The 16215-nt window shown below is 38.1% G+C and overlaps 1 protein-coding gene across 10 annotated transcripts in view; it reads right to left on the reverse strand.

The window, feature by feature from the left end:
- PHF14 (PHD finger protein 14) overlaps nt 1–16215 on the reverse strand; it is a 298225-nt gene that overhangs the window by 220072 nt on the left and 61938 nt on the right. For all 10 annotated transcript variants that reach the window (XM_037890608.1, XM_027827236.2, XM_037890605.2 and 7 more), the window contains 2 exons: nt 4092–4203; nt 2274–2411 (listed from right to left, as the gene is read on the reverse strand). In XM_037890608.1, the coding sequence (XP_037746536.1) occupies nt 2274–2411; nt 4092–4203 (250 nt within the window). The remainder of the gene's footprint in view (nt 1–2273; nt 2412–4091; nt 4204–16215) is intronic.

The following is a 16215-nucleotide window of genomic DNA, read 5'->3' on the forward strand; positions in this document are numbered from 1 at the left end:
ACTAATCATGAAGATGAGATGGGAGAGTTGTCATTTTTCTACATTGAAGTGATAGAAGTTATTTTTGTGTATCCAAGGTTGTTGTTTTTCCTCTGTGCCTGTTCACAGACAAATTATAAGGTTACTGGTATATTTTAATACTAAATAGTTATAAAAACCTGCCCTCTTTGTCTCCTTCTGTAATTATGAAGTGCTCCTGGTTGCTGTTTGGACAGTTCCAAGAAACACTCACCTCTCTTTTGCCCCAGGAGCTCACTAGAATATTTGATCATTCCAGAAGAGACAGGCAGGGAGTCCTTACATATATGTTAAATATAGAATGTATGGTCTCTCCATATTGTTTCTCTGGAGAGCAATCACATTCTGCTCAATATTCCTCCAACAGATCAAAGTTTCCAAAGAAGGGGACATTTTGGGAAAAAGCCACACACCTTATTCTGCATTAAGTGAAAGAGTTCATTATTATGTCTTGTTTTCCAAATACATTCTTCAGAGAGCATGGTTTTCCTTTTGACTTCTTCAGAGTGGTATTTGTATGGCCTAAGCACAAGCAGTCTTTTGTATGATCTCTCACATACATAATTTTCTTCTATTTTTCATTCTTCACTTACTACATTTTCACATTCTTATGGCTGAACTACTTTATCAATTCATTTACCTCGTGTATACAGTCTGCAAGCTGAATAAGACTGCCTCAGCCAAAGGTGGATTAATACATCTCAGTTTACATTCTCTTTTTAATTTCCAGCATTTTCTATATGAATAATTGTCAGTAAAATTTACTAACCAGGCACTAAAATCCACTCAGTATCTCATGACAACGAACAAATTAAATATTTTACTTGCCTGTCCAAAAAAAGCCCACCAACCTACTCACCAGAGGCAAGTAAAATTTTGCATGTTTCATTCAAAAATATACGCTGTATATTTAGATTTCAGGGTAGGGGAATATACGTGAAACAGAGCTTACCTCCATAGGAATTTAAATTAACAATTCTCAGTTATGTGATTCCAAGGCCTTGATTACAAAATACTTTGTTTGCAGTTGTTTAAAGATATGCAGTGTTTTTAGGTGAAAAGCACTGCAAACACATACAATGATGGGAATTCACAACATGAGCTCCTTAAAGAATCATCATTAAACCTCATCTAGTAGACCCATCACTGTTTAACTGAAGGCACCATGTTTATCTTCCCAGCACTTCATCTTGTAGGTGAAATTTACTTTTTGTGCACAGTTCTAACAGAGAATTACTAATGGTCTGAGTGGCCAGTTCCTTAAGAAATAAGAAAGACAATGATTCCAATGTAGCTAATGAATGACAACAAAGCCTGCATGTCAGTGTGTGCGGTTATGTGCACATCCCTCTCACTCACCTATACACAATTTACTTTCTGTCACATTTACTATATGTAAAGATGAATATGACTGGCTAAACTTGAACTTTGTAATTAGGGCAGAACACTAGACACTTACAAGGTATTTCCATTGAATAAATCAGCCCTTATGCAAAATCTTGTCATTTGGATTGCTTTATTGATATTATCAAGAAGAAAACTGGTACCATGAGTGAATATGTAAGGAATATGGAATTTAAAAGTAAGTATTTTAACTGGATGCAATTATTGGTAATTTACAAAAACTCAGAATGAAAATCAAGAAATATCATATTAATACAATGAAAGTTACTTATTTAGGTTACATCTTTTTTCAGTATTATCATTAAATTGTATCCAAAACATTTGAAGAGAAAAAGGGCCCCATTTGTGCCATTTGAACAGCACAAAGGGGATGTAATCTGGCTACAGCTGGAAACTGAGCAAAGCAGAGGGAGATTCTAAACTGGAAAGAAGCTGACAAAGCAAACTCCTGCACCAATGCGCCCAACTCTTAGTTAGGGCCATTTCAGGAGAAAGAAGTGGTAAGATGGGGAGTGGGATAAGAGGAGCTCCTCTAACACAGTCATTAGATAGTGTATGATTCCTTAGAGACAATAACTAGCTATCATAAATCAGAGCAGGCCTTAGGCTGTCCTAATTTAAATTAGGGCTAGGCCAGCTTGAAACAGCTTCCTGTGAAGAGCATATCTTGGCACAGGAAAAAAAAAAAAAAATCTAGCCCACTTCCAAAAATATACTTATGACCTCACAGCAGCATCTTATCAAAAACTCTCCTCAGGAATGTTATCCAGAAACACAGTAAGCTTCCCACATGCTTTTGTTAGGACATTTCCATTTTATGTTTTTCTAAGGAAGTTGCATCACACACATACCTCTTCAGCTGCTGCTTCTGATAGCAGGCCTTCTTTCTGAGCACAGGTCACATGGAAATAAGCTCTACACATGCCAGCATCACAACTAATGCAAACACCAGTTCTGGCAAAACGAGGGTCTTCACAAAAACTGCATTCCTAACACAGAAAAATGGTAAAATTAACTACAGAGTCAATACACGACAATAAAGATTCCACATTCCATTTTTAATTTGCTTTGGCATAAATGAAAGATAATTTAGATATCTTCTATACAGACACACAAAGTCTGTTAAATGTTACTAATGGATGGATTTAATCTCATGAGGTATAGCAATACAGTTAAGGCTAGCTACCTATACTGGGATTCTCCAAACTTCTTTTTTTAACCCTATATTCCCTTTCAACAGGTAAAGTACAAGACTTGAAATAATAATGCTGGCTCTTCTTGTTTTCTTGCACTGGTAGGTTTTAACTTAGACTCTGCACATACTTTGTTTTATGTGATTAAACATGCTTTGTTAAAATTAAGATGAAATTAAATATAATAGACTTAAACAAATGATCATCTGGCTAATTTGTAAGCAATAGTCATAATAGTAATAAAATCAGTGCAGTAATCCTTATTTAGGAAGGATCCAATTGTATTAGCAACTTTATAAACTATACAGATAAAATCAGAATCACCTCACTCACAAATGCAATATATTCCAGGTTGGAGAGACGCTGAGAAAGCGTAGCAACACACAGTGCTATACAACTGTTTAGTCATGAAATGAAGAAGAATACTGCATTAAACTGTATAAAACTGAAGCTCCAGAGGGAATTCAGATAGGCAGAATATAAAATAATTATCCATATTTTCATTAGAAACTGAGACTCAGTCTTTCTTGTGATAGGGTTAGTGTTTTATTTTGCCAACATATTGCACTGCCTTGGGTCACTGACTCTGCCCACCTGTGAAGAGCATTACTTATCCTATAATCCCTTTTAAAGTTTGAGATGTGCCCAAATTACTACTTCTGCTCCTATTAATCAGTTAAGTCATCAAAAAAACCTAGTTATTGTGTAGAAAAGCTGCTGTACAGAGGTTGCCCACTTGGACACTTCTATAACAGTGCTGAATGTTTTGGAAGACTCAAACTAGGCATGCTGGAGAGCCACTTGCAATACACACAGGCTGCTCTTCAGTCATCCTGGCATAAAAGTCTTTTTTGTTGGTGGTGGTGGTGAATTTAGTATTCATGAAAGGTCCCACATTGATAGCCTTGGGAACTCAAATTTTACATGCACCAAATGGGTACAACAAGAGAAGCAACAGCAAAATCTTCCCCAAATGGCCTGACACCTAGAGAAACATTTGGACATAAGAAAACCAAGGAACCATCTACCAGAAATCCTTTGGTCTCTATTGAGTGTCATTTTGTGCCAATTGTAATGGTAATTTGAGTGCTATGCACAAACATCCTCTTATGAACTGGACTAAAAACAATTACACTTCACATAAAAGTCCATTTGGGGAAGGCGGAGTATATTTTTCACTCAGACTCCCATACATTCCTCAACTCTCTACATTTATACTTTGGCAGACTGCCATTAACACACATAACAAGGAGGTAATGAGTGTCTCCAGAAAGAAGGAGAGATGGGGAAGAGAATGAGAAACAAAAGAAAAGACAAAAGAGAATGCATACTTCTGTTTTTATTGCATTTCCAGCCCTGAATCTTGTTGCATTTGTTGCAAAAACAGAATTACAAAAAGCTAATAAGATATTCTATGCCATATATGTAGAGCAAATAAAACTATACTTATGTAAACTATACCTCTTCTAGTCTTACCTTGGCACCATACTTAGAATAGTTCATTTCAGTAAGTGTTACTGGCCGCAGCTTGTCAATATCTCCAAATGCCACTCCTGGAACATAGAGGGCACAAACAATGTGGACCCACCTACAACAGCAGAAAAATTAAGCCATTATCATCAAGAACAACAACATTTTGCTCTTGTATTGCACTCTTCATCTGCAGATCTCAAAGTACATTACAATGGATTGAAAGTATCATTCACATTTATAGATAAGGAAAATAAGATATAGAAAGCCAAGGGTGTCAGAAACAGGAACACAAGCCTATTGACTCACAGTTGAATGGATCATCCACAAGCCTCTGGTGCCTCCCTCCTATCACTTAGATTTTTTTTAATTTGTTTTAACTTTTTCTAGTCCAAGAGTTGTCAGCAGCTTTCTTTATATGGCTAATCTGTCAAATCTAAGGTTTCAGAGTAGCAGCCGTGTTACTCTGTATTCGCAAAAAGAAAAGGAGTACTTGTGGCACCTTAGAGACTAACCAATTTATTTGAGCATAAGCTTTCGTGAGCTACAGCTCACTTCATCGGATGCATAAAGTGGAAAGTACAGTGAGGAGATTTTATATATACACACAGACCATGAAAAAAATATACACTGTAAGGAGAGTGATCACTTACGATGAGTTATCACTCTCCTGCTGGTAATAGCTCATCTTAAGTGATCAGTCTCCTTACAATGTAAATTTTTTCATGGTCTGTGTGTATATATAAAATCTCCTCACTGTACTTTCCACTTTATGCATCCGATGAAGTGAGCCGTAGCTCACGAAAGCTTATGCTCAAATAAATTGGTTAGTCTCTAAGGTGCCACAAGTACTCCTTTTCTTTTTGTCAAATACAAGTTCAGTAAAAACCACAAGCCTTACCTCTCTCTACCCCTAATATGGTTTGGCTCAAACATTGCATAATTTGTATGTTGACTCTCTTGTGGGGAATGAAGGGAAGCTGCTCCCAAAAACAGACAGAGACAAAAAGTCACTTTGCCAACCACTTTGTCAGAGGCGGTTTCTCTTCTTTTTCTGGATTTGTTTACATACTCTGAATGATCTGCCATATGATAATGCAAACGGACAAAGAACAGAACTCACTAGACCTCCTAATTCCTGCAAGGGGGTTAAAAAGGCAGTAGCAGTACTAAGCCTAAAATTATTTGAATGTTAAGAAAGAACCACCACTTCATCAATGAGATTTTTTTTTAAAAGCCAGGGTTTGTTTTTTTTTAATGAAACATCAAATCACAGAGTGTGTTACTTTTCAACAGCCAGCTACTATCACAGCTGATATATTCCATTTTGCAGTATCAAATATTAAAGTATAACACTGGTCTTATAAACAGCTCAAACGGGAATTAATTCAGGGAAGTCTAATGGTCTGCATTGCACAGGTCAGACTAGATGATCACAAGAGTCCTTTCTGGCTTTATAATCAATGAAAGACTAGATGATAAAATGGGAAAATCATGATTCTGAGAACATTAGATCAATAATATGTGAACATGGCAGATCATCCTGAGTTTACTTGGTGTGTCAGACTCTTTCCCAACAATGTACACAGATGGCATGATGATTTCTCCCAATTTGAGACCACCTGATAATCTACTGGATTTAATTAAGAATGAAATAAATGTATTTGTTGACAAGACTAGGAATGTTAATATACCTTCCCTTCGAATATCCCTCCGTACACAGTTTTGGAATTTGGATCTTTACAAAGGGAACAACCAATGTTCCTGGCAATATGTACAGTGCTCTAGTAATTCTAAAAAAAAATCTCCTGTATGATAAACTTTTAAGCATCAATAAAAAAAAGTATTGGTGTCTCTTGTCAAAAAGGTCTGTGGATAGTTATGCAAAACTAGGAGTCATCAAGATGCAAGACTTCACAATAAATTACAACATACTTGACAGGTAAGCTTGAAAACAAAATAGATAGAAAAAAAGAAATTTGGATATATATTTAAAGAAATAATCTGATCACATTGTGCCAATGACTACCTTTGAAATATTTAAATAATGCAGTTAAAACTTTAGTTATGTGAATGATAGTAATTCTTGCAGCAATTGCTAGAATTAAGTCTGTACGTGCATTTCCATCTAAACTCATGTTTTAATCCACTTAAAGCTTTCTGAAATCTTCACCATCTGAGTTGAAATTATGTAGGTTTGGTCTATGTTGAAAGGAGAATTTCTTCATAACTGTGGCCAAAAAAAAGCTCAGTGACTTTGAAGCACAAAGATAGTGAAGAGGAAACAATTCCCTTTCCAAAAATCCTTGTAACCTTTATCTGAACAGCTCTAGAATTGAAACAGCTGGTTGTAATAAGCTGAAATATCACATGGAAGCAGTCACAATGGACCATCAGTACTTTTAAGCATTCAGCGAATGCTGGTTTTTTTATTTGACCAGTCAAGGTGCCTTCAGGTCCTTGATTCCTGTGGCAGTAGGTACAGAGAGCCAATGTATGAGATGTCTCAAGAAGAAAGCATGGAGTCTTGGTGCCATTGAGTTCACATATTATCTCTTGGATGAGAGGGTATGGACAGAGATATAGGTTCATGCTATCTATGTTAGATCCCCAATCACTGAGGCATCTGAGAGCCCCAAAAATTATAACTTAACAACGAGGAATCCAGTGGCACCTTAAAGATTAAAAGACTTATTTGGGCATAAGCTTTTCTCACAAAACCCTTGTGACATAAGGATGTACTATTATCTCCACTGTACAGATGGGGAACTCCTCCTCTCATATGTATACATCAGGGTTCAATCTCCAGGTTCCGTAACCAGAAAATAGTCTCTGTATCAAGGGAGGCAAGACATTGTAAACCCCTCTCCAGATATTGAGAAGTGAACTTCACCACCACATGAGTTATTGTCTGTAATGCTGCCCCATGGTCACTGTAAGGAGAGGAAATCAGGCCAAGCTAACATATAGTTGCAGCAACTCTGGACAAGCCGGAGAATAGTCTGTTGAACCAGGTCCAGGATCTACAATCAAGTGAAGAAGGAGGTAGGCAGAGGCAGCGAAGGTCTCCTGAGTTTACTTAGTGTGCCAGACTCTCTTTCCCACCAATGCTTCCACTCTATAAAAACATAGTTTTCAGCTCCCTAGCAGTGCTGATCATCCGTACATGGTAAAGGGCAAGCAAGTGCTCTCATCCAGGAGTGTGTGAGCTACCGTAGCAAAAGGGTGATGAAAGATCAGCCACAATGTTACAGTCCAGTGCCCAGGAGAGGGATTTCTCCCCTGAATACAAGTGACCTTGGTACGGCATGGTGTTTCTCGTTTGAAAATGGAGCATCAGTTAACCGGAAATGTAATAAGTCAGTTTTATCTGTCACAGCTCTCCAGGCAGAGCTAACAGTAATAGTATCTAATCAAAAGTCTGGCAGAACGATGTGTGCTACCACATGCAAAGTAAAGGTTAATTCATAATTCAAGCAGCCACTAATAGTATGAGTGGCCACTTGCATTTAGATGGGGAATTGAAACATGAAGAGACTGTGTTATCAAAGGAAGTTTGTGGTACAGGAAGGACTTGAACATAGGTTTCCCAAGTCCCGTAGGCCAGTGTCCTCATCACTGGACCATCCTTCCTTGTCACATTAATAAGTGTTGATTAGTGCAAGGTTACTTAATAAAAGTTAACAAACATCCATGGATAAGGTTTGCAGCATTCCATGCATCACTGAAGGCTCACTGGATGATAATGTTTCTGGTGCAGTAGATTCCTAGTAGTCAGTGCATCCTTCCATGCAGAAGGACTGGATAGATTGATGAGGAGGTGATATGGCAGTGTTGCTTACAACTGAAGTGTGTGGGGAGAGAGGGTCTCTCATTCCAAAACTAGATCTGGAATTGTTCATTTGATTTAAGAATGCCCAAACTCATGTTCCTTCTGTCTGATTAAGGGTAATACAGGAAGTACTCAGACCTTTGCTTGTGTAGACAGTCAACAACTCCTTTAACGAGAGCAGAATTTAAAAAAAAAAAAAAAAAAAAGGAAATATTTGTGTTGCCTTTGCCTAAAAAAATTAGCACTTGATGCCAGCAAACTGGCCAAATATAGAGAAGTGGGTAATCTTCCATTTTTGGTTAAGATAATAGAGAAAGTGGAAGTTAAACAACTTTCCCAGAGCCTAAATGGCTGAGAATTCCTTGAGACATATCAGTCAGGCTTCAGACCTGGCTGTAACATGATATAGATCTTCTGACAATGGACAAATACCAGGTTCCATACTGATGCTGTCCTAGATACCACTAACCACAAGATTCTTCAATTCTCTTCAGTAGAAGGGAGTTGCCTTACTGTGGCCTCATTCTTTTCTCTCAGAAATTCCAAAGGGTAGTTTGGGGGGTATCAATTTTCTGTCCTCAAGGCTCTCTTACACAGGGTTCCCTATTATCACTCTTCCTATTTCATGTGCATGTGATGCCACTGCCCCAGATATGCAGGAAGAAAGACAAGATGCAGTGATGTGGTTTAATTAAGCTGCAACTTTATTAATTTATCTCAGTGATTCTCAACCTTTCCAGACTATTGTACCCCTTTCAGGAGTCAGATTTGTCTTGCGTACCTCCAAATTTCACCTCTCTTAAAAACTACTTGCTTACAAAATCAGACATAAAAATACAAAAGTGTCACAGCACTACTGAAAAATTGCTTACTTTCTCATTTTGTCTGTATGAAATTTTAGTTTGTACTGACTTCGCTACTGTTTTTATGTAGCCTGTTGTAAAACTAGGTAAATACCCTGATTTATTTCATTCTGTAAATTATTTCGCAATAACTAATACAGCTCATTTCAGCATTCCATCTTCACTCATTTCCACCTGTTTGGTCAAGGCTCGCATAAGTCCCTCACTACCCCCTAACACGGTTACAGCCCACTGCTGGGGCCCCTCCATCCTTGCTTTTTATGAGGGTTAAGAGGGAAAAGGGGGTTGTTTCCTAGCTATATCAGACACTAGGAGCCCCACTTCCATTCTCCAGCTTCTTTAGGAAACACCTTCCTCTAAGTCCACATCCAACTCCAATTTATCACTGAATACCTGCCACCAGGTGTACCTGCTGATCCAGGCATACGAGGGCTCTATCCAACAGGACAAGCATATTCTCTCTCTCCCTTGTGTTCAGGGAGCGAATGGTTTACCTGACGCTGTCAGCTCAGGTGATGCCTACCCCATTCTCTTCCCAAAAGAGGCAGGAACCCTTAATGGACCTATGACCACTTTCCTTCTGGTTGACCAGACAAAAACCTCCTTCGAGGTTGTGGGGATTGCATTTGAAATGTTACTGAAGAAACTTGGAATGAAGTGTTTTCAATATGCTTATGACACAGATCTCTCTCTCCATTATGTCTGACACCTAGGGTATGGTTGAGTCTCTCTCTGTGTCTGGTAACGACTCAGGCCTGGATGAAGCAACGAGATGATATGGTCTGATATGGTCCACTAAAGACAGATAAATTCACAATTTGGGGATCATTTTGCAACTCCCAGCTATTGTTAGTCAATTATAGAGCTGAGAGGGACAGGACAGTTTTTCGCCCCATCTGCATCACGGTCAACTTCCAGACTTCAGAGTAGCAGCCGTGTTAGTCTGTATTCGCAAAAAGAAAAGGAGTACTAAATTTGTTAGTCTCTAAGGTGCCACAAGTATTCCTTTTCAACTTCCAGAGTGTTCTCTAAGATGTAAACCCTCACTACCATCATTCATGCCTTTGGCATTTCAAGATGAGACTACTACAATGTGCTCTACATGAGGTACTCCTTAAGTCTCCACAGAAACTGAGGCTGGTACAGAAGACAACAGTCCACCTTTTAAGCCAAGTATCCTAACACAAGCACACCACCAGATACCCAAAATCTGGACTGGCTACTTTTTGGTTTCTTGCTGTTTCAGGTATTGGTTCTGAAGTCCTAAATGAAATGGGATACAGACATCGTTGAAAAGTGGACATTCTTGAGGTATAGCTGTCTATTGCATTTTGACCCTTAATACTATTAGACCATCACAGTGACTTCTGCCCAGCAGTTAACATTACACACTACAAAGCATGTCAGTAGGTCGCACACTTCTTTGCTTCTGTAGGTCAAGCTGTTTGCACACACCAGGGGCTCCCTGAATCCCTCCATTTCCACCACCCCAACAAATTCCTTATGTGCCATGCTCCTATCACCATCAATTTCAATTTCTCTGCAACACTTCCTCCATCTCTTATGCCAGGGGCTGTGTATGTTCCCTATTCCCCCACTGTCAGAATATTTGTGCTCGTCCATTCCCTCCTCTTCCACAACACCTGTAGCTCTGTGTGCTCCCTTATTTGTTCCTTCCCTCTATACCCCACCATGTCAAGGACTCTGTGCTTCCCCCATTTCTTGTGCCTCATGACAAGATCCCCTACATTCTCTCCCCTGCCATGCACCCGCACATAACAGTCTCCCATTCTCTCCCATGCAAGGGCTGTGCCCTCCATTTCACCTTCCCACTTCCCAGATATCAGGGCCTGTGTGTGCCCCCTCTTCCTATATAATTTTTTTTTCCCCTTTCATTCAGGCTGTCAACATTTTTTACTCTATTGAGACATAGATGAAGTTGAGATGGGGGTTATTATTATGAAGAAAGATGTTAAAGATGTTAAACTGCCATCAACTGTTTTTTGATCTATAGATAAGTTAGATTGGATTGAAACCGATGGTCTGCTAACCAGATGTCAGGGACTCTGTGTACCCCTCATTTCCTCCTTTCCAGTTTTCTTACTTTCACCAAAATCAATAGGATTCTGTCCATTGAGACTGAGAACATTCCATGACATTTTGGAATTGATCAGATGTGGCATTCAAACGTTATCACATTACATCCAAATAAAGAAATGCCATCAATTTGAGCGTATGGCCTCGCAAACTCAGCCAAAATATAAGTAAGTCTCTTTATTATAATTCAGGCTCAATGAAAACGTCAACATGAAGTGTAAGAAGTAACAAACAGTATGTTCATCATTCTCCATTGCTCATCATTCTATGGTTACATTGATATCAAAGAGAAAAGTCACTAAAAGGTACAACAACGGAAAACAATGCCTACAAGTCACTACATTTGGTTAAACCCATAAGGATTTACCAAGCAGAGATAATAGAAACTACAACTGTAATCAAATAGAAATGTTTTACTGGTCAGTAGCTCAGTCACTAAAGTATTTAAATATTTGTATAAAATGGAGTTCCTGTTCAAAGTACAGTAATGCATCACCATTGTTAATATCCAAAAACGAGTAATTCACTCTCCTTAATTTTAACTGAGAAATTCACTTTAAAAGATAAGGATTTTGTCGTAAATTGTAAAGATGATTCATCCAATTACCTGCACAGAAATGTGTTTTCTGGGGCTACAAATGTGGTTTTTCCAATGTTTATTAGGATTCTGTTCCTGTACATGCAGGAGTTAGTGAATATGCTTTGTTCATATAAACTACAATTATGGTCCAATGCAAATGAAAACTTGTCCAAGACAAACTTTAATTCAGTCTTTTTTTGTTATTTTAGAAAGAAAGAGAGCTAAACCGTCAGTTCGTAATCTATTCCATAGCAAGAGACAAGCATATTGTCAGGCTGTTTCTGTAGCAGCTAGGATTGGAGTTGTGACTCAGGGCCTCAAAAACTTCCTCCCCGTCCCAGTCTTTCCCACTGTTCCAGAGAGGCAGTAAGCTATTACACATATGTACATATCACAATGTATGCACCCTGATGCACCAAGACACTGGAAGTCAGGGGGTATGTGGAATCAAAACTCTGCCCACTCGGAGCAGGATCTGTGAACCTGACTCTCCATTGCAACGGAAGTAGCAGCAGGGTGCACTCATTTAGCGGGCAGCTGATCCCCTCTCTATTCTCTTTCACCAGTACACAGGGCCAGCCATGATCAGGCACAAAGTGTTCTCATTTCTATACAGTGTACTTTTCTTAAAGAAATTATATTATTTAATCTATGTACATCAAACAATTCAAAATGTTTGCATTAATGGGTGTCAAAAATCTTTTTGTGTATGTCAAGTGTCAGAGCCACGTAACACCTTTTTTCAATAGAATGCCATCTGATGACATATGCAGAAGAAGTCTCATAACCTTGAGATTACGTTATAAGAAGGTCTGTTTTATTGTTACTAAAAGCATTCTGAATTCTATAGGTTTTCCTTTTTTGCACCATACCACTGGTCTAAGATGCGTTAGACTGAGAACATTTTTATAGGGGGAAGTGGAGAAATAGTTATACATCTTCAAAATTATCTACTATTTTTTAAAAAGCCAACGTTTTAGTTTAAGATTGTTGATAGTAAGTTTTAATACAACTTCCAAATGCACCCTGCAGAGTTCAATATAAAGATACACATCTTCAACAAGCAGCTGCTTCTCAATTTAATTTGCAGTTTTTTCATGCTCCACTGGTGTATTAAATGCTGCTGCACTCTGTAGGAGTTTATCTATGATAAACTCAACAGCTGGCTGCTTGCTTCATACTGACCTTCTCAAAATGTTTTAGCACATGTCACGCAAGTATTACAGTATTACAGATTTAAACTGCCATTTCAGCGTGATTGGCACACAAGTATCTCATTTCCACAACCACCTATATGCGAACTCCAACCTGAATCTTTATTAAAAAACATACAGAAGTCAGTCAAGTTCACAGCTGAGGCAGTTTCAGCTGCATTTAATACCAGTTCTAAATATTTTCCTGTTCATTTGTTTAGCTGCACATGTTTTAGAACCTTGTAATTAAGACAAATTGGGTAATCAAAGAAGAATAATCTTCCTTGTTACTTTACCATCCATTTTGCTTGGAGCAATGATGACAGATGTTGATTAGGGAAGAAGAAGAAAAAATCAACCCAAAACAAGGACAGGACAAATATCCTATTCTAGGATAATACTTTTTGGAGAAAAAAAGATTTTAAAAATCCATCTTCCATGTTCATGAAACTGGGAAGCTAAGGCAAAAAAAAAGATTCTTTAGAGAAAGTAGGCATTTCATTAAAGTAACTATTCACCTTTCACTTAGCAGAAAGAGAGAAATTATTCTGACCTGATTTGAAGAGAAATTGAACAGGTTTGGTTTCACCTATCCGTAATTTCACATCACAGTACTGATGCATGTCTAACATAGCTGGACATCCTCTAAAATGGTGGAAGTTGGTGGAAGAAGGAGGATTTTGTTATTTAATATTTATACTATGATAGTGCCTAAAGCACTAGGTTGGGTTCCATTGTCCTAGACACTATAGAAACATAATAGTGGACAGTCCTTGCCCAAAAGAGCTTACAATCTAGAAAATTAAGATCGAGTCATGATACCATTCTTACTGAAGACTGAAACTTTCAGACAAAGATCTAGAGTAAGGGGATGAGGGACTTTTCGCACTGAATCTAATGGTTCTCTTGCACATCATCTGTGTTCTTCAGGAAGGAAAAAAAAATTGACCAGCCTACAGGTTGAGAATCAATTTTTTAAACTCCATATGCGTCACAATGTCTCCATGTCCCTTCAGGCTTTTCCCCCATTTGTTACTTGAACTAGGAATGCTACAGAGGTTACTATACTTGCTTACTTTCATGCTCTGGACCTATGCTCCATGGGTCCAAGATTGCCATAGCAGACATTTTCTGAAATCAAACAAAAGAAGTGAGCTGGGAGGGTCCCTTAAGTCAACAGTCACTAATGGAGAAAAGAATCTTATCCAATTATGTTACCACGCTGTGCAGAGAACCAGTAAAATGAAGAAAAGTTCCCACATTAATCAAGTCCACTCTAGTATACAAAGTATTTAAGCACTGTTTGTGATTCAATGTTTTTATAAAGTATGTGAACATGTAATTAAAAACTGTCTATGCACATGTACAAGGGGGATGAATTAAGGTTGCACACACAACTTTAACGCTGGCATTACCTCGTTTTTGAGAGCTTATCTTTGCAACCTTAATGTTCTTTTCAGCATAGGTTATACGTGCGCAATTTATTCTCCTAATACCACTACTACTTTTTAAAATTCTATAACTGCTAATTGTGAGGAACTGAATTAGTCCAAATTGTGCAATGGTTTTAAAATGTGTTTGTTATCAAGACACACTTCGGCTAAGGTCTCTGGAGGTGTTTGAGGCCCCAGTCTTCCTAACAACTTAAGCATGTGCCCTAATTTTATGCATGTGAGTAAACCCACTGACGACAAGGCCTAAATCATTGGTCTATTTTTTAAAATGCCATGGTGGGCAACATTAAAGACTATGATTTCCAGTATCAAGCTGCTTCTCTTTGTAGGTAACATTCTTCCTTCCTCCCCAAGACTAAACTCATATTGTGCAGAATCCTCCATGATATCAAAGGTAAAGGGGAGATATGACCCTAAGAATGTTAAAACACTAGCACAATTTTACCAGCAAGAATTAAACCCATTAATGTTATTCTCAATAACAGTACATTTACAGGAGGTGGAAAACTCTTTTTGTTACATACTGCTGTTTCTAAGGGCCTCATCCTGAACGTGTTCACCTCCCAATGACTGCAGGGTCAGAGATCACTACTGTAGTAGCATAAGTAGAAAACTGAGAAACAAGTTGGGCAGGAAAGCTAAAAGTAAGACGAAACAAAGCCCCTGGCTGGGAGAGAGAGTAGAACATTAAGCAGACGGCAGGGAGAAAACATAGCTATGTTCTTAGAACACATTACATACAAAACATGTATACAATGTTTTATAACACTTGAACTGGAGAATGAGAGCATACCTGTGACAGATAGGGAGAGTACCGAACCGTGTAATTAAAGCTTTTTTCAGATGAAGGGTCTTCCTTTGAGTCATAACACATAAGCAAATGATTATCAACAAAGGTAAAATGAAAACTTATTGTATTTAACTTTGCAGTTTTTTACTACTTCCTTATATTTTGTGCAAATATAACTTGATCACTTTTGCAATACCAAAATGTTTGGCTCTCAAAGGAATTGATGGAGAAAGTTATTAAAACCAGCCTGAACTTAAGCAGACACCTTAAAGTGGAGAAAACAGGCACTTTGATATACTTTGCCCATGCCATTACTTACTAATAAAGACCCTATTTTGTTGTACAATACATAATTGATTATACTAGCTTTAAAATATACAAAATGAACATTCTCTTTGTGAATGCATACTGAAATTGTGAAAGATTTCACAGCCATATATGCTGCAAGAATTTGAAGGTTAGTGTGCTTATAGTACTTGAAATAGTAATACATATGTGACATTGTACCCCATAATGCTTTATGGGAATATGACATAACTGAAATATGTTTTATGCGACATGTGCCATGTAACATATCTCTGTAAAGATTATAGTCTACTGAGTTCCTTACCAGCCAAGCCACATTCCTGGGAAAGCTCAGATGTGGATTGGCATCTCCAAGTTCATTGTTGGCTTAAGGGCTTCTTGGCTGGGCACTTACTGAGAATAGTCTTTTCGCAGGAAGCTGACCAACTGCTTCACTAAAACCTACTTAGAATCAGACAAGTATACCACCAATATTCGTAACTTCAAATACAAAAATGATATATGTATACAAATAGGAAGAATACATTCAGTAGACCATAACCTTTACAGAGATATGTTACATGGCACATGTAGCATAAAACATATTCCAGTTATGTCATATTCCCATAAAGCATTATGGGGTACAACGTCACAAGATATTTACCTGGTTCTTTGACTCATTCATCATAATCACTAACAAGGTTCCTCAGGACTGTCACACCTATGCAAGTCCAAAAGACACAGTGGCTCAGCCTGAGTTAAAACACTATCTTTTGACATTAATGTCCTTGCCAACTTTTTCTACTGTCTTCGTCTGCTAAGATTAATCACTGAAGTACTGATAGCAGGCCCATCATCTGAAAACTCTCCAATTCTTTGAATATCAGACGAGTTTCAGATGTGTGGAAGCATATGTGCATATGGTGTGGCAGCAGCAGTGACCTTGATGTGACCTTGGTCAAAGATATCCTGCTGGTCAGAGGTCAGGCAACACTGCTAATTCTGCCAGGATTTTTTAAAGGATGTATTACCATCA

The sequence above is a fragment of the Chelonia mydas genome, chromosome 2 (genome assembly GCF_015237465.2).
Source record: "Chelonia mydas isolate rCheMyd1 chromosome 2, rCheMyd1.pri.v2, whole genome shotgun sequence".
NCBI lineage: Eukaryota > Metazoa > Chordata > Testudines > Cheloniidae > Chelonia > Chelonia mydas.